This window comes from Labrus bergylta, chromosome 14 (genome assembly GCF_963930695.1).
Source record: "Labrus bergylta chromosome 14, fLabBer1.1, whole genome shotgun sequence".
NCBI lineage: Eukaryota > Metazoa > Chordata > Actinopteri > Labriformes > Labridae > Labrus > Labrus bergylta.
In genome coordinates this window covers 14751857-14778187 of record NC_089208.1, presented here as the reverse complement: position 1 = coordinate 14778187, position 26331 = coordinate 14751857, and the positions used below count along the sequence as shown (strand labels likewise).

Genomic DNA, 26331 nt, shown 5'->3' with positions numbered 1-26331 from the left:
TGTGTGTGTGTTTGTGTGTTTGTGTGACAGGAAGAGTGTGTGTGTGCTCCAGCTTCAGAAAGGAATGTTACGCATCCAGATTATAACAGACCACCCCTATAAAAACTAAGAGGAAGTCAGTTTAACCTGTAAGCCAAACACACACAATTCACTGACTTCCTCTGGATGTTGTAAAATGAAACCCCAAACTAGTCAGCTTGCTTCATAACAGAGCTTGTGTTTGTGTGTGTGTGTGTGTGTGTGTGTGTGTGTGTGTGTGTGTGTGTGTGTGTGTGTGTGTGTGTGTGCTAGTTATTGTTGCTTATGTAATACTTGTATCCAGTGTTTGGTTTAAAGCTGCTTTATTTGGCATTCAGTGCCCTGATAGTATTTTATAGAGAACATATAGGTAGCCTATAAGCAGCCCCCTATAAGAATTGTTTTTGCAAAATCAGCAGCACTTGTAAGAAGTGTGTAAGAGTTTTAAAAGGCATTGAAAACTGTTTGGCATATGAGTAGCAAGTCTGAAAGTTTCACTCAAAATGTGACACCTTTTTTGATTATATCAGGTTAGTTTTGGTAGAACATGTTGATGAGGACCTTTTTGTTTAAAGAACAGATATTCATTTAGAAGTGTAATGTTGAGTGTTTGATATGTTTGTGTTGAAAACAGCTCACAAAAGTAACGACACAACTCACCGGTATATTTAACAATATATATTTCCATTGTCAATGTACATTCCATTTCGACATAAGCTTTCTTCACAAACAAAAGGTTGGCATCTAAATAAATACTATATAAAATAGAACTTCAAAATAAATATATCTATAAAGGGAACCTTTTATATGAGAGATTTTTTTCTTTTTGTTATATCTAAACAAAACAAAAGCACAGATCTCGTTCGTAATCCCCAACATTGACATTGCAAAGGCATAAAGGAATGGAGTAGCATCACCCAGCTGTATGAGACTTTTCCTCTCGTGGAAATAAAGGAGTGCCGCAAAATGAGCGGCGGAAAGGGATGTGTAAAGGTCACAGCATTGTAGCAATAAACAAAAACAAAAAATAGGACTCAAAGTTTTGTTAATTAAGTTTTCGCTATTGGTGATTTTTCCACAAACATGCTAGCAAGCACATTTTAAAATATAAAGCTATTATGAAGTGAAGAAGTCTTGCAGTGAGAGAGCCGAGGCGTAGAATAGAAGAATAAAGGCAGCGACTTAAAAATAAAATAAAAAAAGAAACGAAACAAAAAAACGCTCCACTGGTTAAAAAAGATGTCACAGAACACAACTCAGGAGAAAAACAAAGACAGAAGGAGGGGCAAACAGCGAGAAAGGGAGAGGAAGAGAGACAGACTTGTCTTTCTCTCCTGTCTCTGTGGTATGACAAGTTTATGCACTGCAGCTGTGTTTGTCAATCAAGGCCAGGGGTGTTTGTTGGACAATTTCTCAGGGAGGAAGCAGGGGAGAGAGGAAGGAGAAAAATAGCAAGAGAGGGAGAGAAGGAGGGGAGTGAGAGCTGAGACACTGAGCAGTAACAGCAGGAAATGGGTTGATCCGGATAGGGGTAGATTGTGTTCCCTGTGTGGATTCAATGAGTCCACAGTCTTTAGGACTCCGAGAGGAACCGGGGAATTAGCTTAGCCTCTCGACTGCTAATGAGCCATGGATAGCATAAACAGCTGAGCTCTTTCTCTCTCTTTCTCTCTCTCTTTTTTTTTGTCGTGCACACTTTTCTAAATCAAGTGCTTGTGATAGAAAGGCCTATCATTTTTGTTACCTCGTCTCAAACCGCCCTCTTGCAGCCCTCCCTCTTTTTCTTTTCTTTCTCCCAACCTCAAAAACATCCTCCCCTCAAAATATATATCTAATATATTGTCTATATGTTTTGTACAGACTTGTAGTTATAATGTACCATGCAATCTTTCAAGGACATATAAGTCTTTTCTAAAGAACACAAATGTTGTGAAACTATTTACAGCAAAGAACATTTCACCTGCATAGCTCTATTACTAAATATATTGTCAAAACATTTGTGATTTTTGTCGCCCCTCCTACAGGTACTAGGCCTTTGCCCAGTTGCACAATCATTCAAAGTTTTGGCACCTTTCTGTCAGTCTGAATTGCTAGGTTTTTAAAATATTGCCTCATACATTCAAGACTAGGGACAGTGTGTTTTTCTTCTCCTCTTTTTCATGTGTGATATCAGCATTGTGCAACAAGAAAAATACAGGTTTGAGCAAAGTTAGCAACCCTTGTGGAAGTTAAGGGTCCAACAGGAACGTGAGGTGTTATGGATCAACAAAGACAGTATGCCAAATAGAAAAGGCCATCTATAATAAAGGGGCAGCGTGCCTTTAAAAACCATCTGCCGTCAACACCATTTGGCGAGTGTGCATAACAACTGTGATCACTCAGACAGCGAAAAAACAAGCTACTGTACGCTAGCTTCCTTTGGCAAAGTCCTAAGAGTCATGAAAGCCACTAAAATAGACATTCAGAGTAAAAGACATAATTTTTGACTAATGCAGCAATGCAGCATAATGATTAGAATTGAATGAAGACACTGCGTGTAGAGGCGGGCTGGGGTAGTGCAGTGCACGCAAACGTAATGTGAGTTAGCTGAGGTGGTTAATACTGTGCTTTAGTACATCCTTTAAGGGGTTTGCGTCTCTCTATAAAGGTTGTGCAAGTGGCAGGTTTAGATTTCGACAAAGGCTGAATAGATACAAACACAACAACGACTTTGCTATGCCTTCTCTCTCCTGCTCTTCACTCTTTTGCACTTTCATCCCTCTCTCCTACGGAAACATTTTCTGGCCAGTTTGTCTCTCGCTCAGCTTACTTGTTTTAAATTATTCACTATTGCCTTTTTGCCCCTAAATGTTTCTTTGCCTGCTTGTGCAAAGAGGAAGTAGACCAGGCTCTTTAGGCAGTTTAGAAATCAACATGCTGTAGGCCAAGTTCTAGAGAGAAGTACTGTAACAGTCCCTGAGAAGGTTGGGTGTACTTTTTTTTTTTTTTTACACATTTCTCTACGACACATCGACTTCTAGCACGGTGGTTAACCATTTGACTAGAGCATGCAGGTCATGACATGCATTACCTCTGAGGTGATTGGTGAACAGCATTCAAAAACCTTTTTTAGAATGTCTGGTCGTCATCCCCCAAAACAGGAAACATAGTCTGAAGTGATTATCGCTCTCTCGACTGCAGTACAACTGCTTATGGACAATACAGAGTTAACCATGGGAAGTATTTTATACCTTCAAATTTGTAGTTCTTACAGCTCAGAGATAAAAAATGTTAGAATTACCAAGCTAGCATTTTCAAGCTTAAGGAGGGAAAATGGCAACACTAGAAAATTCGGGATCATCATAACAGTGGGGAGAGTGAGCAAGTAAGTGGTGGTTTCACTCTTGCAGTAGCCTATCATACAGCCACAGTATAGGTTATCCCTTGATTTTGTCTTTGTTAAACAGAGGGACACTGGGCTGTGCTTATGGGGTTCGGGAGGGTGTTGTACTGATATTTAGCTCCATCAAATAACCTTAACATTACTCGATAATCAGCAACCAGATTTTGGTAAATTACCATAATAAAAATTAGCTGAAAAACACAAAGCAGCAGAGAGGTACAACGACTTTGTGCCTTCCGCCTTCTTTGCAAAACAACAAAAAACACAATTCCCAGAATCTAGTTTCTTACTCCTGTGTCTCCCTTACAAAAGGAAAGAACATCACAGAGGGCCTGTTAGCTGTTCCTACTAGCCAACTCTATACGATCTGGCCCCTTCTGATCATCCACCCTATCAAACATAGGCCAAGAAGCTATTTAAGTACCTTTGTATTACATAAGTCATCTTCCAGCAGATTAATGGGGTAGTTTAAGGGGTTGGTGTTGGATTGTCCTATCCAAAAGCAAGCAAGTACTGTGTGGTCCAGTCAATGTTTTAAGCAAGGCCACTATCAGCCAGATTGGTCCAGCATCATGACCCCTGCTGCTGCTTCTCTAGCGTCCCAACTTTAGCTTCCACACCCTCATTTTTACACACAGGGATGCTCACGCCGGCCTGAGAGTTCTTGCAGCGGCAGCCAGGCCTACTAACATTGTCGTAACATTTCTGTCCCAGTTTGGCCAGACCTGTAGCTGGCAGGTAGCACACCAGGCAAGGCAGGACAACGGAAAGGGCAGCCATGAAGGACCAGCGTGCACAGCAGTTGGCCTGGGAGCACGAGCAGGGCTTATCGGCGCATGAGCCCTCATCGTCTTCGTCCTCTGTGCAATGGTAGAAGATCCCTTTGACCAGGCACATGCAGGTGGCTGTATCCACCAGGCTCTGAGCAGAGCACAGGCACTCCTGGTTGCAGACCCAGCAAGAGGGTAGGGTTCGGGGGAGAGTACACTCCGTGCATCGGCACTTGCCACAGTGCTCACAGAGAAGGAGGTGCTTCTTCTCTGCAGGGGAGGAAGGGATCAGCCCCAACCCCTGCTGGCCTCCAGTGGTGCACACGCCTCCTGCAGGCATCTTTGCAGACTTGAGGTCCAGAGATTTAGGTGAGGAAGAGGAGGTTAGGACTTTCGATTCAGAGGAAGGGAAGCAGCCTGGAGTTCGGGTCGTGATTGTGTTCATGGTGCCTTTGTGGGGTTGCAGGTTTGGGTGGTGGTCCACTGTTGGGTTAGGCGCAGCGTGGTCCAACAGCCTCTGATCAGAAGAGGTGCTACTGCTGCTGCTAATAGAGCTTGGCCTACCACTGAAGGAAATCCACGGATGGGTGGTGGTGTCCTGATGAGAGTGGGGCTCACACCTGCCCTGCTGGTGGTGCTGGTGTTGATGATTGTGATGATGGTTTTGGTTTGCCCCCAGGAAGGCCTCCTGATTCTGACCGAGCCAGGTTATTCTTCGGTTCAGAGACTTCTGGCTCGGGGGCTGCTGAGAGACAACGGCAGGGCTGTCGATGTAGTCATTCTCCACATGCGAGGACTTTATCTGGTCGATGGGGTAAATGGTGAGAGGGTGCTGCAGGCGGCCGTAGGGCACTCGGCTGTCCAACAGTGGCTGGGATATGAGGGAGGAGGACACTCCGGGGATGTGGTGGGGAACCCTGGACTCCATGTGTAGGCTTGTGCCTTGCACGTCTTCACTCTAAAGCAGCATTTAGCAGAGCTGCAAAAACAGACACAAAAAGACAGTTATGACTGGATGCATCTTATCTAGTGTAAGGCAATAAAGCCTAAAGGCTGTATACATAAAAAAAAAAAAAAGAAAGCAAAATATTTCATGAAAAGGGGATGGCATAAGAGGATGACAGTGAGAAAAGCTTTTATGAACAGAGCATGAGTAACTGTTTGTTTTGTCTGTTTTTTTTTTCTCAACCTAACCAGAGATTACAAAATTACAAGCTTTTTTAATAACCTTCATTTTGAGAATCAGATACCCGTATTGCATTTTTAACCTAACATTTGATCACTATTTTTTTTATTTGAGGGTCAGATTCTTAAATCTAATTTAAATACTCTTTGGTGCCATTTCCTGCTCGTTTGCATTGCTGGTGTGGATGTGAGCCTTTGTTTCACCTCATGATTAAACCAATAAAGCTACGCAACTGAAATTAGAATATTTTTTAGTACAATTGCAATAAATCATACAACTACAACTCCAATGATAACATATTTTAAAATCTAGTTCTATGAGTACCTAAAACAGAGGTAAAAGTAGTTTGATTTACACAAGGCTGTTATTAAATCCTCTAGACCAAGACTTTTCAATGTCTGTAAAATATTCTTTCTCCAAGCATCTCTGCGATCATCTAAATGCCAAGTTTTAAAACTATCTTGATCTTTAGACTGCATATCAACAGGGTTTCAGACTTCCTCCATTCTAATTTTGACACTAGAACAATAGAAGTTGGGCTCCCTTCGCCTTCCTTCCAAAGAACAGGGAGCAGCAGAGAGCAGGGTTTGCATGCAAAAGACTCAAAGATGCAAAACAAGGCAGAGCAAAGAGAGGAGAAAGTGGCCAGAAAATCAACTTCATTAAAGCCAAAATGAACACAAGATGAAAGGGACGATAGTTATTTGTGTAAAATCACACAGTTGCAAGAAGTTGACAAAGATGTAATTTCAACTATACATTCATATTTCTTCCAATATGCACTTTGGCTGAATCTGAGAAACAGACTATAAACAGGGGATTTGTGAATGGATCTGGTTGTGAACTGCAGCTTTTTGTGAATGAAAGCTGCTAGCTTGGTGTTGCAAGCATGAATCAATGCACTCCAGTCATCAGGATCCTGAATGTATGAATAGTTTCACCCAATTTATCTAGGAGGACTCAGTGAGAAGAAAAAAGACCTAACCTACTTTACAGAAAATCACATAGATGATTGAAGGAAAACGAACGATCACCACCGACCTTTCCACTGACCTAAATTAGCGATGCATAATTAGATTAGGTTTCGAAACGGAAACCCAGCGCTTTTAGTCATAGTTTTTGCTTTATGTTTAAGATTCTGTCAATGCTGTCTAAATTGAACAAGTACCAAACACTGTAGGGCTATTGCTATGGTTTAATATTGCTGAATATGTATCTGTATTGTTTAACAATGTGTCGGAATAATCAACAGTGCTTTGCTTGACAGTCAGCTCATGTGTTCATTCCATTTCCTCGGATTTTCAAAAGCCTGTTTGACAAAACCTGTTGCGACATTGCTGGCACCGACACAAGCGCTTGTGATCGTCAAATCTCGACCATTATGAGATGTAAGCCGGAACAGTTCATGTGCGAGTGCGCGTGCGCGCTTGCGCGCGTCAGTCCTTTCTATATGTGAATGGACTGAGTCATACGAACCGGAGGCGTCCGCTCGGCATGTTCACATATACCGTGTTTATATAGACGACGTAACAACATATATCATATCATATGATACTCTTCGTATCTGTATCTTGACTCCATTACGAAATTGTTAATGCATTTTGAACGCTTTTTGTCAGCAGACACACATCTGTGTGGCAATTCTATGCAACGACTGTTAAATGCGTAAATCCTGGGCGTTATCGCTCTTGGTAACCAAAAGAAGCTTATTGGAGGTATGTTTTTTCCATTTTATTTAAGTTAGCTGGAAACGAAAAAGCTGATAAGAATACACCTGACACAATCGCCATGGTGCGCCAACTCGGCAGTCGCTGCAAAACGAGACCGACAGAAGTAACCGGGCTGCTCGCAGTGGACTCCTACATGTACAAGCTACGGACTGGACATAGATTTAGACAGACACGGGAGTAAATATCCGCTATGCTTCCCTATGTCGAGACAGTGGCTTTAAAATCAGCCATATAGAGAGATGGGATTTAAATTGAAATAGCCTACGTTGGCTATCTAGTGTCAAAAATATAATCGGAACAAGACCTGTTTTCAACTCTAAAAACTGTTTCCCTTCTCTGTGCCCTAAACCTCCCTTTCGGCACGAAATCGGTGGTTAAATATTGACTCAAAGTGCAAACACGGGTCGGGGAAACAGCTTGTTGCAATATGAAGTCTGCAAGAGCGTTTTCATGCCTACGATCCAGTAATTCGAGAGGAACAGTGGAGCGTAGGCAGTAAACGCCGTAAAGACACTGGCTGGTCTGTTTTTGCAGCCTCACGCTTACAAGTTATAAACATTAAACGACAAGAAAACACCAGAGTGGATCACTTACTGTGGTTTCAGGATAAAATGCTCATCTCTTCGTTGCGCACAATGACTGCGCGCAGGCTTTTAGTCCAGAAAGCGAGTATATCTCCTCAAATGTTTTGTAAAAAATAAGTCCAAATGTAAGGGAATAATATGAGTAATACAGGCGAAAGGAGAACGGCTCTCCTGCACTATATTCTCCGCTCGCTGGTGCGTAAAAGGCGACTGCGGTTGGGGACACAGAGCTTTGGATATGATGTTGCAACCACCGAGGGGGAGGGAAGTGAGTTTTTATGAATGGGAGGGTAGAGGAAAGGAGAGGGACGGCACTGCGCAGATGCCTTGGCGTTTTTTTCTCTCTTTTTTGTGAATGGGAGGGCAGAGCGACTCGGGAGGGCTGAAATGCGGAGGTTACATTTTTATGAATGGGGAAGACTCCGAATGACATTGCGCAGGCGCGATGCCTAGATTTTTATGAATGAGATGAAATGGCAAATGAGGCGTGTGTGTGTGTGTGAGAGAGAGAGAGAGAGAAAGAAAGGGGTGAGGGAATGAGGGTTTTTTTTTTGTCACAAGGGCAATGTCAGGGCTGATTTACATAAAGAGTCGACTCGTCGGCTGTGTTGGCACTCTCGCTTTATTTTTGTTTGTTAATTTATTTATCTTTGTAGCTCGCACTTCCTTCTACACGTTTTATTGCCATTGTATAACGAAGGTGAGGGAGATTAGCGATTAGAGAATTAGCGTCTGTCTTTCTCTGCTGGCAAATGTGATGTCGAATATTTTTCTGATTATAGGAAAATATATATATATATATATATATATATATATATATAGCCTATATGCCTATATATATAGTGCCTATATATAGTGCCATTGAGGATGACATAATGCTCCCTCTTTATTCAGTGAACTTCTACGATCACATGCCTGAGCTCTAATCGGGGCTAAATAATGTCTGCTCCCCTTGTGTCCTGTTCTATCTACAGCCGTTTATTGCGAACAAGGACGTGCCCTTCCTTCCTCAGCAACAATGTGAGGTATGACTACAGCCTCTGTGGTAGTGTAAAAAAAACAAAAAACAGGAGAAAAGGAGGAGGGGGTGGGGGAGGGGTGGGGTGGGGTGTTTTAACGCCTCCTCTGAAACGCAAACCAGCATGAGGGCAGGCAGGATTCACAAAAGGACAGGATGTTGTTGATTTGTACCGAAACCACACGGAGGAAATGAGTGTGAATTTCCTTTCTCTCTGACATGTGTGTGTGTGTGTGTGTGTGTGTGTGTGTGTGCGTGTGTGTGTGTGTGTGTGCGTGCGTACGTGTGTGCTTCCCCTGCCCCGCACCCCTCCCCTTCTCAGCTTGGGGCTTTTAACCAGTCAAAGGTTAACAGTTGCCCCATTATTCGTTTGCACACATCACTATGGCAACCACCACACTTTCAAATTGGGGCAATTGTTTTTCAGTAGGCTAGAGACAGAGGACGACTGAACTTAATTTAGGTATTTTTTAATTACGGATGAGTGATGTTAAACATTAAGAAAATTAAAGCATTACCTCTTAACTTCTTTCAAGCTGTAGAGACCCCTGTTTTGTTGATCGATAATCAATCATTCTTTATGATTTTTGCTTCTGTATCTGAATCATTTACGCTACTTTTACAGGTTAGCCTATGCCTTTGTTGTGAAATGTTATCATGCAGGGGTACAATTGACTTGTTGCAGTTTAATTGTACAATAATGTAGAAGCTCCAAAAATAACCAAATAGCCTAATAAAGTTTCTGTATCAGTTACCTTAGTCATTAGTTTAATTTTATAGTGAAAAAACCTATCTTAATGAAAAAATATGAAGAAGAGAATAAAAAAAAAGATTATATAAGTAGAATCAACATGTGTGCAAATCTATGTCATTGTATGATTCATCTAATCCGGAATTTACTACCCTGACTTGTGATGAATACATTAATTTTAGAAGCTGCAAACGTATGTTAATAAATACCATATAGCCTACATTCTTAGCAAACAGTATTTATATATATATATATATATATATATATATATAACAGGTAATGCACTGCAGACCTGGTAATGGGGTGCTATGTTATTTTTGGGATTTACTTTATGTCTGTAGGGATTTTTTTTTTAAGGAAAACAAATGATTTTATTTTAGAAATACAGAAAAAACATTTATAATAGACAAACAAATACTGAAATCATACAACCCCCCCCCCCCCTACAAACAGGGTCAGATATATGCACCAAGACACATACTGGAGAAACTTGCAGATTTCTTGACTGCAGCTGTGTGGCTCTCAGGCACTGGCCTACATGAAGTGCTTGTTGAATTGTAGATTTCTTGTCGGTGTGATCATCCAGGCATACATGCACGGAAGGAGAGGCCCAGATTTCTCTCCAGAGTCTCTCCCTCCCAGCGTTCCTTCCTGCCACATCTGCCGACTACTGCTGTGAGCTTTGGATCCTGTAATGGACAAGCACATATGCTTCCACAACAGTTTGATAATCTGAAAAGTATTCATCTATCATTAAGCAAACCTATGAAACCCCTCATAGTGCATTTTTAAAAGACTTGCTTATTCTTAGCTATCTACTTACATTAGTTGTTTATACATTTGTCACCTTTTCAGACTTTTCTGTGTGAATTACAATTACAGTAACTCGTTTCATTTATCACTTTAAGTCTGTCACTTGATGTGTAACCTATCTATTGCTGTTTGCCAGTTTTGTATTTCCTGACTGTTTTTAAGACACAATTACTTGACAATAGCTGGTGATAGTTCATGTGTGTATTTGTTTGTCTGAGCAGAGTGTTAGGCCACAATGCTTCAATGCAAATCAAAGCAATAGCGTCGCAGAGTGCTCTCTGCTTACATCAAAAGCTTCCTGTTGCAGGTAAGCCATCATTTACACCCCCCCACCCCCTACACTTCACAATACACATCTCTCACCAATTATTCATGTGGGGCTTCAGTAACAGAGCCACACACTGGAGATTTGGCCCTCAATGCAGCATTCACACCAGGTCAATGCCTGTGTGATCACAGCTCTCCTCACAGACATAATAAACATTCCTAAAAAGAATAGGCCTCGAAACAATTTCCCACACAAATAAATAAAGAAGCTATACAGTTTGAAAATACAACATAATCAGTCATAACTCATCCAGTTTTAGATTCTTTTTATCACATTATTTCTATTTATTTTGTATGTACTCACTATAATACTGGCTATAGTAGACCTATTGTGGTGCTGTCACACATGTACAATACACCTGAAAACTTCCTGGAGTTGTCTGTGTGAATGCAAACAGTTGAATTTTTCACTCTGACCTTATCTGAAACGTTTCCTGCTAGCCCCGTAGTTAATCTTCTGCCTTTAGTCAATGAGCCAATGTGAGATTGCGGCAAGTAATATTCAGGAAAACGTGATGCAAGTGGTGATGAGATACATTTAGAATGGTAAGTTACAGGAGTCAGCACTAGTAGGGCTTTCACACTTGCAGAAAAAACTCCTGACATTTGCTGGAGGAGTTGTATGTGTGACTGCAAACAGCCACATTTTTCGTTCAGACTTTACTCAGAGTTTCTCCTGCCAGACACAGTATTTTTCCCCCCGCTGCAAGTCAAAAATGTGGAATTGCAACTACCAGGCTGACGTGAAAGAAAATATGTATTTTTCTTCTTACAATATGAAACAGAATTATGTAAATCAGCAGATAACTTTATTCATAGTTCATCCATTTCCTCCTTTCATCACCTAAATTGTCGTTATGATTGAAATCATGATTTTTCAACTGTTGGACTTTCACTTTAACTGTCCGACCCAAAATTATTTTTCCTGTTGCATAAATGTCATTGCAGCTACAGTATATGGCGGTTAATGGAAAAACTGGCGTCTTTTCTCTATTGGCCAAGCCATGAGTAATGGTCAAGGTAGTTTAGTGTCACTTTTGTAGCAGCTTTCTTCAGGTAGATCACAAACCTACGTCCATTGCTCTATATAGTTCTCCAGATGCATTCATTGTTTAAATGGTGGGTGCAATGAATAAACAGTTGAAATAGTTAGCTAACAATGGTTGATAAAATATGATGAGTTAAAATGTTGAAATTGCTGAAAGCACGGGCTAAATGATTGCTAACAGAAATGGACTAAGTTTGGTTTCGGCTTCGAGTTTGAGTTCATATAAAAGGGCTAATTGGGTTAAAATCCACTGCAGTAGCATACTCCTCTATTCTATGTGTTATTGTAAGGGCAGACTTTTCTTTTAAACAGAAGGATACGCTCGGGGCCAATAGTAACAGAATTAATTAACGTAATGACTTGTTACAGCCTAACTTAAACGAACACTCAAACTGTGCCGCATTGTGTTAGACGCTATAGTTTACCAACAGTTAGAGGGGGATATTGACCACAAGTCCAGGTAGCTTCAACTCCTCAAATATTGACTTCCTCTCTCACTGCCTGCCTGCTCAGGAGGTGTGTTTGTGTGCTTTGGAGTCAGGAGAGGTGTGTGGTAAGAGAGGTAGGAAGGGGGAGTGGGGGCTCGTGTACATGTGGTTGTGTGAGTCTGTGTGTCCACATCCATCAAAATAAAGAGTTTGATGACTTTGGCCTGCCCTCATTGCACCATAATAGGCTACATTAGACCTAAATCACATGAAATAAGTTACCACGGCTGCTCATATAACAGGTTGTTTTGTAACAAGAGTCCAACCTTTATTATTACTTATCCTTATTTAATTTATATATTGGTAGAGTCTGGAAGATTATATTTGTGTAAAACCTTTGTTGATAAGTTAAAGAGTATAATCTATTCTGTCTTTACATTTACTGAAGTTCATTCTAGATATTTAGATAACTTGCTGTTGTAGGCTTCATGTTTTTTTTTTTTTATTGTCAGAGATGTAATAGTACTAGTTTTTTTCATTATAAATGTATTATGTTTTCATAGTGAACACATCCAAACAAATCAGTTTGATCATAAGAACGGCAGTTTTTCTCCTTTTACCCAAAACCAAGCATTTCTTGTGAGTCAGTACACTCTCCGCTTATGCATCTTTATTCCACGTCATTCTAAACGTTTTGCCTGAGAGGTTGACATTTTGAAAGAAAAACTTGTGACCAATCATTTTACATGGTTATGCTGCAGGAAGGAGGTTTTTGTGGCTGCAAAGAGTCACAACCATTGTTAGAAAAGCCCTGGTGCCTCAGCAGCGGCCTGTTCTGTGAACTAAAACAAAACTGAATGTGGCCTCACCATGTCAGGGATTGGTCATACTTAAGAAAACTTCAACAAGAAGAGGCATTATCACTAACCACATGCAAGTACATATATCAAAGCACTTAAAAGCCACTTTTAGCCCAATAAAGTAAGACTTTGGCAATGATAATGCTAGCTTATGGGCGCCATTGGTGTAGTGGTTAGTGCGCGTGCCCCATGTACAGAGGCTGTGCTTCTTTAAGTGGACGGCCCGGGTTTAAATCTGACCTGTGGCTCCTTTCCCGCATGTCATTCCCCCTGTCTCTCTCCTCGATTTCTGACTCTATCCACTAGCCCAAAAATAAATATTAAAAATATATATGGTATATATATATGCCATCTTAAAAGCATATTGACGATAGACTAACAAAGGATATACATTCTGGACATGAAACTCTACTTAAATCTGAAAACTGATATAAAGAGTTCTAAAGGTGATGATAAGTTACCTTACACATGTAAAAAAAAAACGTGTAAGAAAAAAAAAGGCTTAGACGTATAATAAACGGGACATCTACTCCATAAACTGAAGACTCTATCTCTCTGACATGTGGATCTGTAGTTTGGAACCTGCTGACACTGAGGTCAGGTAGACTATATTTTCACTGGAGGACCGACCCATGGTGTCCATGCTGACAATCAGATTCCTGGCTGAAATGCTCTAAAGCAAGACCCTGAATCCACACCAGCTGCAGGGGTGCTGCTCTGTCGCTGACCCTCACCTCTGAACTTCCTGGGTTGGTGGAAAAGCGATGAAAGCATTTCCCTGCAGGGATCAATAAAACCATGTCATTAAACACTGTGATACATTTTTAGCATGGGTGGTCTGACAGAGATTAGCCTGAAGCTGGCTACCTTTAAATAAATTCCCATCATAGTTTTTACAAATTAAAACAAGTATCCAACATTTATTTTATTTTAAAGTTAAAAAAACCTATAACTGGTGCGCTGGTGGCGCAGTGGTTAGAGCGCATGCCCCATGTTTGGAGGCTACAGTCTTCCAAGCGGGTGGCCCAGGTTCAAATCCAGCCTCTGGCTCCTTTCCCGCAAGACGACAAGAAAGGCTGCTCAACTTCTGGAGTTTAGAGACATTTTGGCTATTTACAGTCAGACAAAAAACAGAGTAAAGTGCTCTGTTAACTGTACCGAAGTGCAGCTAAAACGGCAACACCACAAACCTGTTTCCCCATTGGAAACAATATGACCAAATGTCAGTCGGTGCCACATATGAGTGGCATATGTTGGTTAGAATCGTGCGGAGCACAACGGGAGATCTTCAACATGTCTTGAACACATTCACACAGAGTTGGCAATGGTCGGATAAACAGGGCCAGAGTTGCCTGTGAATCCCGAAATTGAACCATTTTTCTGACATTAAAAAAAATTATGGCAGACTTCCTGTTGGTTTTTGAATATGGGTTTTGACTTGATAAATGTGCATAAAAATGGTCATGCATGTAGGTGCAAAAACATCTATGGGGAGACCTTTTTGAACCTTACCTTCAAAATCATGTTAGTTTTTTTAAAATGACCAACACTGGCTTATACTATATACCTTATATAGTATAAGCCAGTGTAACTAACCGAATTATAGTAATAATTTATATTTCCAGGATGTACAGTAGAAGCACTGTCTTAAAGCCACACCAGCACTTGAAACTGTTTTTTTTCTTTAAATCGTCAATAAAGTTATGTGACTATATAAAAGTTATACACAGTGTAGTCATGGCGAGACATTCCAGTGGATTCACAGACAAGAGAATACAAAGTTAGGAGAGCCACAATATTTTTTTTAAAATTTGCTCACGTCACAACAGTTCAGCAACAACTTTCCAGATGCACTATTTTTCATAGGAGACAATGCCAATCTTTCCTTATTGTTGAATTAAAACTATAATGTGTTTCCTTTGTAGAGTAGAAAATACTTTCTTCAAACCCTCACCATAATTTCCTGTCATCGCAGTTACAGAAGAACACTCCTATTACCATGGATACTGTGGAAACCTCCTCAGGACACTGTGCTCGACCAAAACAAAACATTGGAGAAAACACTTTGTACCTTTGGAACTGAGCATGGAAAGCTTATTGATTGAGGATTCAAGATAAATCTGTTCTCCAATATTTGTGAAAACTCCCTCCCATATACATTGATGGAAGAAAAGATGCAGCAGATTCAACTCTTTGCAGATGATGACTTTGTTTTTACCACCAACTCTTCTTAGGGCTATTGGAAATATTACAAACTGCACTTCCCGTTCTCCATCTTTATATGACTTTATGTTTGACTACTGGTACACAAAAACTAAAAGGTACTTTTGGAGTAAAGGCAGACATGCACATTCAAGACCATAGAGCTCAGACAGAAATTACACACGCATGAAAACACATCCCTACCCATTTGGCTCAAATCTCTGTTTCCATAGTCAAGCAACTGGCTGATATTATGTCTAATTCCAGGCATGTAATTAGTGTGTAGCCTGGTCTGGTTCTGTCTGGGTCAGTGACGCGACTGTGTCTGTGTGTGTGTGTGTGTGTGTGTTTGGTGTGTGTGTTGCGTACTGTATATGTATATATATATGTGTGTGGTTGTATGAACAATAAGTCTGATGTTGGCCAGTACAAGAAATGTAAAAAATAAAAGATAAATCATTGCTTTGCTAACACATACACACACGCACACACACACACACACAGACAGACAGACAGTAGATGTACCCTTGATGCTCTTTTGCCAAGGATACCTTAGTAGTCATGCACAAAAACATAAATAGAAAAGAACAACCAATGTGGGACTAAAGATTTTTAATAGGCAGCTGCGAAACATACGATTCACTACTTTTAAAACTTAGAAATGTGCCAAACTAAGCAGACTGACAGCAGGCAGCAGAGTTTTCACTTTCAAATTAAGTTGGAATTAATGATCCATGTCCCAGCCAGAAGTAATGGGGTACATCAAAGACAAAATAGTATTTTTTAGAATAACAGCATGTGTGGGTTGAAACGTGGCATGTCTGAAAGGAATCATGACTCTCTGACATAGCCAATGTTGAAGTGAAAATCTTTAATTCTCAATGCTAACTACAAAGTGCAAGATGCGTGCCTGAGGTTCAATCTTGGCAACCTCTGGAAGTTACGAGAGTCTTCAACCTATACACTTTTACTTTCCCAAAAAACTCTTTATTTCACTTTTTAAACATTGGCTACATGCCTAATTTTGTTTAAATATGAACTCAAGGTGGTATGTTGCTGTTCCATTACAAGCCGGGTCCCTTTGTGTCATACTTATTTTCTGGTTACTCTGTTTTTCTATGTAACATCTGCTGCTACTTCTTTTTAACTTGGTCTTTGAATCTTGTCATCGTCTGGATGAAAGGTGTAATAAGAGAATATATTGATTGTAAAGCCCTGAGACACGTGGGGAATTTAAAAGTAAGAGAAACTTTCAAAGTATTAGGCGAACCTGAGTATGTTTTCAGATCATCAGCTTTCATAAAAGTAATAATAGCATGTCCTGTGATGAAATGTACAAATATGGCATAGAAGAATATTCAACAAAAGGTGCTTAAAGTCTCAAAGGTAAGCAAAATAAAGGCTCTAACACAAAGTGTTATCTCAGATTTGTAATGCAGATGCTTTGATATTTAATCCTCTTTGCGGATTAATAACTGTTCATCACAAGCCCATCACATGTTTTTGTCAGATAAATAGAGAAGTATAGAGTAATATAACTATGTAACTGTCAACTAAGCAAAGTATAGCTCTTAAATAAACTTACATATTTAATTTTGTGTGTGTTTGTGTGTGTGTGTGTGTGTGTGTGTGTGTGTATGTGTGTGTGTGTGTTTTCATCCACATGCTGCCTGGATGATATGTGCTCACAGTGACACTTGGAATGTTTAGAATGTGAGAGATGGAGAGGAAAAGTGAGGTCCTTTGAGGCCACGCCCCTCACGGCAGGTCACGCTTCAGAGATTGGTTGTTCCCTGGAGGTCGGAGTGCAGCTGGGGTCCTGTCACTCCTGTGAAGAAAGGTCAAAAGTCAACTTCCACCGGAGCTCCCCTTTCCTCCCTTCGCCCGGCGGGGTTCTTGTAGCTTAGATGAAAGGTAGGAAGACAAAATCGAAAGCTTTTCCTTTTCTTTTAGGAATTTTTTCAACTGAACAGAACAGAAAGCCTCACAGTATTTCATCTATTACAGTAATTCATCTCAACTTTTTTATTTACCAAACATCTGTGCAAACAGTGTCATACACAAAGAAACAATACAGAATTTAAGAGTCATGGAGTGAACGAAATCTGTTGTTTGAGTTTAAAGCTTTGTTTATTCTCTTAGTGTTCTCTTAAGTTAATGAAACAGTTGCTATATTAAAATGGGGACCGTTTTTCCTTTGTTTTGCATTCCATCCATCTTCATGTGTTTTCTCATTTCCAAGTGTTGACAACAACCATGAGAAATTATTTTAAGGAACATGATATTTTGTATCAAATCATTTTTTTGTTCAATTTAAAAGGCAGCCTGTCTTAGGGGATAACACATTAAAATGTACATGTACTCTACAAGTGTCTGTGGAGAAATATATTATGTTGTCTTTTACTGCTGTGGTTCAGTGGTAGAGTCGGTCGCCTCTCAACCTAAAGGGCAGGAGTCCGATCCCCAGCTCCTGCAGCCACATGTCCGCTGTGTCCTTGGGCAAGACACTTAACCCCAAGTTACTGCCACTGCTTCGTTGGAGGTGTTTGAGTGTGTATGAATGGGATTAGTTAATGCTGATGGACACTTTACATAGCATCCTCTCAGTGTGTAAATGGGTTTGAATGGGTGGGTGTGACCTGTGGTGTAAAAGCACTTTAAGTGGTCAGAAGACTAGAAAAGCTCCATACAAGCTCAAGTCCGTTTACTATTTAACATTTATTTGATTTGATTTAAGTAAAAAAAAAGGTGAGAAATTATAACGTAGTCGTGTTGCAGGCAAGTTTTCAGCTACCCAAACGTCGTAACAGCAGCAGGATCAGAAGTAACCTCACTGACGACAAAAAACAAGCTTTCATAGCTTTCATAGGAGGAGAGGAGAGGAGAGGAGAGGAGAGGAGAGGAGAGGAGAGGAGAGGAGAGGAGAGGAGGAAAGACAGGAAGATCAGGTGAGAGCAAAAAAGCAGATAAACAAGGATTTCAGAAGGATGGAAAGGAAAGAAGAAAAAGAGGACAATGACAACAGTGAGAAGATCAAAGGAGGGGAGGAAGGAGGGGAGAGGAAGAAGAAAAAGAGATGAGAGCAGTACAAAATAATTCGAGGAGGAGAAGGGAAGAAAAGAAGAGCAGAGGAAGGAGACATTAAGGGTAAAGGACATAAGCAGAAAAGACAGCGAGGGATAGACATGGGACAGCTAAAGGAACTTCCTGTTAGCATTCAGACATAAGTAACAACTAGACTAGTCTACTAGTCTACTGTCTCTTTACTCAAATAGAAAAATAAATGTGAGCACAGATTGTGACTGATTCTTAAGCCCCAAAGTCATCCAAAACTATTGGACCAAATTTTCAAATGTTGTTTTTGGACATTCTGATGATAAGTCTACATTTTTTAGACGGACAAAGAATTTTGTTTAATATATGACTGGATGTGACGCTATCATTGGCATAGATTTTGATGTTTAATTTTTAGCTCTGAGACTCCACTGCCATTAGTCCTTTTCTAGTTTTACATTGAATCCGCAACAGCGTCATATTGGTCTGGCAGTGTGTGATTTTACATTGTGTTGTGGCTTTGTGGAAGTTCAAAGGCACAACATAAAAAAACCACTAACTCGTGATTTTCAGACACACACACTCTGATGCACACACAGCGTTAAATCCTAACAGCTCGAACGTTTAAAGGGACATTACGCCTCTCTTTCTACTTCTCATGCCAGCTTCAATTTTGGGTACAGTATGTGATTCCACGCAAAACGTCTTGCACTATTTCTGTGCAGACTCAACTATTAAAAATAAATTGTGAGTGAGTTTGTGACATGTTTGGAGATGGAGTTTCAAAAAGCCATGCCAGCTGTTTCACTACAGTCAAGTGTCCATGCTAACTTCTGCTAACCCTGCCTTACTTTAACATTATTCTTAGATTCATGGCCTGTTTTCCTTTACCTGAGATCTTATCCTTATTTGCTCGATTGTTTTCACCTGATTGTATTTAAATTTTAGTAAATCTATTAAGTTACTTTCTTACTTGAAGGTCTTTTATTCCTAACATTAAAAGTTAAGTCTTGTTGTCTTTCATCATTAAAACAATGATACTTAAGTAAATGAAAGAAATTATCTATTCTGAATTTTGTTCATTTTTAGTGGAGCTTATGTGACTCCGTGTTGGCTAATAATTTACCTTTGATTTGAACAAACTGTGTCGGATTATAACCTTTACTGTATGTATCACAATATGCAAAGGTGTGAAAGAGCCCCTGACTGATGTTGTGTGCTTGTGTGTATTTGTGTCCAGATGTGAATATAGTGAGTGTGCTTCACAGGCCTCTGATTAAAATAACAAGGTTTCCTCTGAAGCAGATAGGATGTGGCTCGAGAGGGATGCATTGACTCACCGGCTCTTTTGTTGTGATGGATGATGAGGTGGTCAATTTCCGAACTAAAGCCCAGTCAATACAGGATGTGAATCAGGATCCATTTCAATATGAAAATAAAATCAAAAGCAGCTCTCCACAGCAGGGTCTATTTTTACACGATTCTTACTAAAATGAATCATGCTGAGTCAGCCCCAATGAGTACATCCTGACTGTCAATGTGCTCACAAAGACCATTTTTCTCCATCAGATCAGCGTGTCACTCAGCTTTATTCCAAATCGAAAAAAAAAAGATTGTATGAGGGATTAAACAAACTCAGTGAACCTTATCTCTTGTAATAAGTCTAACTAGACATTAAACAGCCTGTTATCAGTTCTTACTACTATTATTAGAAGGCTTCAGATGGGACCATTTTAACCTAAAAATAGGACAAAGGATGAATAATAATACTTTGTCCACAAGAACAAGATCATTGTTGTCGTAGCAACAACGATAGAAAGAGAGATCATTATTGTCAAATAGTTGCTCTCGTTAAAAACGCAGGTTAGATTAAAAATGTGTTTCGGTTACTTCATGCAAAATGACAAAAAAGTGAATTCTGAAGAACCACAATCTGAAACCTACCACAGTTTGTCAAACAAGACTAAAATGTAAACGTAAAACAGATGTAAAATGCATGTATATTAATGTTGAAGTCCACATATTTAACTCCCCTTCCAAAGCTTCCATACTGCTGATATAATGTGCTAAAATATATTGGAAATGAAAATAACATGCATACACATATATTTTTATTTCTTAGGCTACCATAACAACAATACTCTTTCTGCAAAGAAACATCAACTCTGCTCGGAGACAGTATTTTGTTCTTCTTTTGCTAATAATAACTACCATATTTTGTAGACCCTTTGTTCTGTAAAAGGATATTGATCTGCGTAATTGACCTGGAAATGCGACATTACGTTAATGAGCTCACCTTCCTTTTATCTTCTTCTCCTCCCTTTCCTTCATCACCACACCTTCATTTCCTGAATTGATCCCCTCATCCTGCATATCAGGAAGATTAGCCTCGGATTAGCCAGGTAAACACAGCAAAGAGAGGGAGAGAGTGAGTGTGTGTGTGTGTGTGTGTGTTGAACCAGTGGGGGAAGTGGAGTCTTTGATCAGGCTAATGAGCTGCCAGTCCTCCTCCAGAGCCTGCTGGTTGGCTGGAGGGGGGATGGACACCTGAAACAACATGCAGACCACGCATAGCCTCCAGTGACACACACACACACACACACACACACACACACACACACACACACACACCCACATCCTGTCGCCATTATTCCTTGCCTGCCACCTCTTCCCACCCCCTGCTAGTTGTCTCTATCCATGTGTCAGTCACACCCTTCACCACCAATCTCCTCTGCAGCTCCCACCCAACTAACAGTAGTCTTTCCTGTAACAATGGTCACACCACCCACCTTCTGCCTAACCCCCTACCTATCCTCCTTACACACACTCTTTCACCTACTCTCACCATCCCCCGCTAACCTCCATGCATGGTTCCTCCTTAAATAAAGCTTAATGCCAATTATCAAAAAGCCTGTCCTTTTCCTTTTTCTGTCTTTTCTTTTCTTGTCGTGGTTGGTATGGCTACATTCATGGGACTTCACATAACTTTGATAAAATTGGATGTTTGGTTCTTGTTCTTCACCCATCTTTTCCCTTGAAAACGGATTAAAGCCCATTTTAAACATGCACTGCACTCCTGAAAATTTCCAAAAATGTCCAGGTGAGATGCATGTGTGAACAAGAAGAGGTTCCCATCCTGAACTTCAGAAGAAAAGAAAATCTCTGGAAGAATGGGTAGAAGAGGACCAGCAAGTGCTCACTAACCTCAGTGCTGAAAAGGCTGCCCTCCTCAGTCACTAGGAACAGCTTGAAAAAGAGAACGAAGAGCTTAATGAGGCACTAGAAATTAGCCAGAGTATGTCTGCTGCTGATCTCCAGATTCACCAAGAACAGGAGAGAATGAAATGTATGCAGTCAATGGTTTGAAACAAAATAAGTCACAGTCATACTGCATGCATACAATGCCCCGTCTCTCTGCCAGTTTGATTGCGGACCAACATGATATGATGAATGGGACTGCTGAGCAGAAAGTCCTCGTTGAAAGTATGGTAAAGAAGATCAGAACTGTACAGCAAAAGGCATCTGAGAAAGAGATGTTCTATCTGAGAGAGTATAACTAAATACTCAGCTCACCTTCCAGACCTCGCTCAACTCTAAGCTTTCCACTGAGCTCAAAGCTGAGAGAGTTAAATCGGTGCCCTCCCAGAAAGATGTTTTAAGTTAAGAAAAGGAGCACGAGAACGTATACATTCCTGATGCATCCACCATTGAACTCAAGGAGGTTGAAGACTCTGAAGAGGAAGCCTTGAAAGGGGAGTCATCCATCCTTGAACCACCAACAAGATGAGGCTGAGGTCCGTGCACCAACAGGGAAGCCTCCAACGTGGAAAAGGATTTGACACCTTTTTTGGTTGAGAAAACCAGAGAGATGGTAGAAGAAGAAGGTGTCAATAATTCCACAGCCCCCACACTTTGACCCTTCCTTACCCCCCAACTAGCCCTCAACCACAACCTGTCACCCCCTCCCTGTGGGTTTTTCTCCAGGTTGTTCCAGTTTTCCCACAATTCTAATTCTAATTGGCTTTTTTAATCATAAAATATATTAGATTATGTTTCAATGAAAAATATAAGTATAAAATTTCAATGAATACATCAATGGTTATTTTTTATAGTGTATGTCTTGGTACAGTAAAGACCTGTGGTTCAATATATGAAAGTTTTATTTCAATATGCTTTATTGCCATTACTACCATAATACTATCAATTGTTGGTTTGGAATAATCTTATATTGACATGGAAATGTTTTAAAAAAACAACAACATTATTTTTAGTAGCCCATGTTCCATATAACCTGTGCAGGCTGCAGGTACCAACCAGTTCTGTTATGAATACATTTTGTATTCTTGAGGGATCTGTAGCGCTGTTACCCATCAGACCTCCAATCACAACAGACGTGAGGGCCGTCCCTCCCTCTATGCAGAACAGGTGCTGTGCATAGGGCCTCATCATCATTAGGTGGGGCCTCATTCAACAAATTATTAACAACAGATATGTTGTTGTAAGGAAACATATTTCTCACCTGACTTGGGTCCTGGACCATTTCTCATGTGGAGTTGAACAACCTTTATTGATCCAAAGCAATTTGTGTGCTATCAAGTTTAAGACCTTCTCCCTTTGATTGCTGCACAACAATGTCTTATATTACAATAACAGCAGAGTGTCTGACGAGAACACAATCAATGTGTCACTTTTTATGTTGCTTTTTGACCTATAATTAGTGTGGTTTTCACAGCTAGAGAGATTAGGAATTATTAGTTCCTGAGTTTACTTCCTGAGACTACGTTTGGTCAAAAGGGGTCAAAACCTGTCCTGCAATCACTGCTTTTATTGTCCCTCTCCAAGGAAGTTTACAACTCCACACACACACACACGCACACGCACACACACACACACACGCACACACACACACACACACACACACACACACACACACACACAATCCCACTTACATCACACTTCCTCACCCCTGCTGACCCTTCAACCCTGATGTGTGTCACTCAAGGTGGTGACAGTCAGGGATGGCGCTGCTGACACGAGGGCGCTCAAGCGATAAGCATTTGTCTGCTTTTTCCTGCTTTTTCCCTCCTCTGTGTCTCCCTCTCTCTCTTTTTTCCTCTGTTTCCGTGTGACTCAGTGACCCATGACTTGACTGGTCTCTGACAGCTATCACAGCACTTTCTTATTTCACAATGACAGCTACAGGACAATATATGACTTAGATGTGTTTAAAATAAGTGAGTTAAGGACAAGGATAAACTGGGTGGTGTCATTCTTTCATGTGGTCTTTGACGGAAGAAGCTATGTATTTGACTGTCTAAAATAGGTTTTAACACGTATAATACTCCTACCATTGTGTATATACTATATGGAGAGGGACCATTCTTAACTTGTCATAACTCAAATTACAGGTCTATAACGACCAGGAGAAGAAACTTAACATTACAGTTGAAACTTTCAGTCCATTGGATCTCATGGTTCATACAAATAACACATCTCCTGAATATGCTCCTTACTCATTGTCCTGTCTGGAGGCTATCCTAAACTAAATGAGGAGTTTTCATGTTGCTGAAATGCGTATATATATATATGTATGCTTTAAAAACCTTCCTACCACATGTATCTCACTGTTATATTTAACTCTTTAGTGATGCAACACTTTCTGATGTATGCTGGGACAAAAAAAAAAAGTTTCCGAGGTGAGGAGATAGGAACAAAATTGTAACACTGCTTGTGGTCAGATTTTCTGATGACATATGGTGTCACAATCTGCACACATTCTAAGAAAAAAGACTTTAAAAAGCTTTTGTTTTCAACTCTTAAAGGTTATCTGGAAAACATTGTGCTAGATGTGGGTTTTATTTCTTAGCGTAACATTTAAAAAAACATTTTTTAATCTTCAAATCTCAAAAATGACTCAATTCGAAATAATGTTTAAATGTAATTTTTTCCTTGTGAGAACTTAAACTCATTTTAATTTAATCAATTTTCCATATCTTTACCCCACCAGCTGAATTATTACTCATCTCACACAGACACTTCTTGTATTTGTGTGTGCGTAGGACTGTCTCAGTGTGCAATCAGGATGTTATTGCAATTCTCACTTTTGACTGGGTGATTTACATCTTCTCACACTCACACTCACACTCACACTCACACACACACACACACACACACACACACACACACACACACACACACACACACACACACACACACACACACACACACACAAAAAGCCATTAAAACACACTCACTCCACACACCAAAGAGCGGAAGACATGCCCAGCAATAAAACAGGTTTCTGATCAAACTGGTTTAACAGAGGACTTCTGATGTTACAGAGATCTTGTCCTTGAAATCTGTTTCACATACTCAACGCCATCAGCCCTTCCGCTGTACTCTCGATGTGAGGGTGATGGATATTTCAGAAGTCACTTGGGTCCTGTCTCACAAATCCTCTGTTTATTTAAGTAAGGGCTTCCTGGCACAGGATTACGACTGCTTCTGAAGCAATGATCTGCTATGATAACACAGAAATACTTTGTATTTGTCCCAGTTTGTCCATGATGGCTAGAAAGAAACGGTTGTTTTATGTGCATAAATCCCATTATGGGAGGATTTGCTCTGGACTGGTCTACCAACATCTCTCTACTGGACCCTCTCACAAGAGATAACATTATATTTTGTATAAATATTAAGGACAGAAAAGGTCACTTGATAATGAACAGCAACAAGGCAATTCAAAGTGCTTCACACACCACATCAAAAGCATCATGACAAAAGTGAAAAATAAACTCTGAAAAATCACTTAAACAAACCATTAACAATCGTAGAGGAGATTCAATATGAAATAAATATGTACACGGCACTGAGCAAGACACTTTGAATGATTTTAAGTAGAAACTGTTCAAAAGAGTTGGCTGTGTATCAGACTGAAAAACTGTCATGTTAAAATCTGTCTGTCAAAACAGGTTTTTTAGTATAGCTGTAACACAACTAACACTGGGCGATCATACAACAAATCAAACAACTGCCTTATAGTATACAGCAGGGGTCTCCAACCTTTTTTCATCTGAGAGCTACTTTCAAAAAATGAAAGCGGCCAAGGGCTACTTGCATCAAATCACTTGCACATTTATTATGTGACATAGCTCACATCAGCTGAATTAAGCTACTGTTTGTAGACGTGTGAAATTGCAATAAGCCAATGCTTATCAATAATCTTAAATTCACATGAATGTCCAAGAAAACATTAGTACTTCATACTTGTTTTTATGGGCCAAATACATGAATAGTGGGAAGAGGTGCATTTACTGTCGTCAGATTTTTATTTTTATTCTTAACACAGTCGGTCAACCTATAGGCGAGCTACTGAAAACCTGCCCGCGAGCTACCTGCTGGAGACCCCCTGGTATACAGTATATTTAACACGTTAAATGTTCCATCTATAACCCCAGCCTTTCCAGTTAGTCCTTTATTTGGGGTCAACATTATGGCATGTTTATATTTGTTGTAATTTGGTTGGACAATAGTGAGGCAACTGATCTCTTCTTTGGTTGATCAGAGGATCAACTTTGTCGTGACTTGGATTGGGTTGATGCTTGGACATGTCAAAGTGCATTCCTGCTCCCTTTGCACACAGCTGACTTTATGAATAGAGGTTCAGTGCTTGTAAAACTGTGCTATATGCCTAAAGAAAAAAAACAACATAAAAATGTTGTCTTCAAACTGCAACTAACAAAACCTACTAAGCAAATCTCTGAGGTATACAGTAACTTTCATATATGTATGTATTTGTACATACAGAGAAACACATTTTAAACTATATTATAGGGTAGTATTATTATATTAAACAATATCATATCATATGTAAACCATAAACTATATGATGCCACAAGTCTTTGGTCAAGCAGTGAATCAACTTTTCAAAAACGTACCACTGTTATACTGCTTTACTGGGGTAAAACTGTTGATTTCATATGTATTTATGTTTAATGTTTGTGTATTCATGTTCTGAGTCACACTATACCTGTGTTACCCCATTTTATCTGTGTTGTTCTCCTGCTCAGGTGAAGGGGATCCTGGGAACAGCCAGGTTCAAGCTTCCCAAAAGCCTCTCATTGCTGGCCGCTTACAATGGAACAAAGATTGCCTCAGTGT

The 26331-nt window shown here is 40.1% G+C and overlaps 1 protein-coding gene across 1 annotated transcript; it reads right to left on the bottom strand.

Annotated features, from left to right (window-relative positions):
- Positions 1 to 681: 681 nt before the first annotated feature.
- spry4 (sprouty homolog 4 (Drosophila)) lies at positions 682 to 7931 on the bottom strand. The gene is made up of 2 exons (XM_020658936.3): positions 7681 to 7931; positions 682 to 5149 (listed from the first exon to the last, which is right to left on the bottom strand). The coding sequence occupies exon 2, from the start codon at positions 5096 to 5098 to the stop codon at positions 3971 to 3973; it is 1128 nt and encodes a 375-aa protein (XP_020514592.1). The 5' UTR covers positions 5099 to 5149; positions 7681 to 7931; the 3' UTR covers positions 682 to 3970.
- Between the last annotated feature and the right edge of the window lie 18400 nt (positions 7932 to 26331).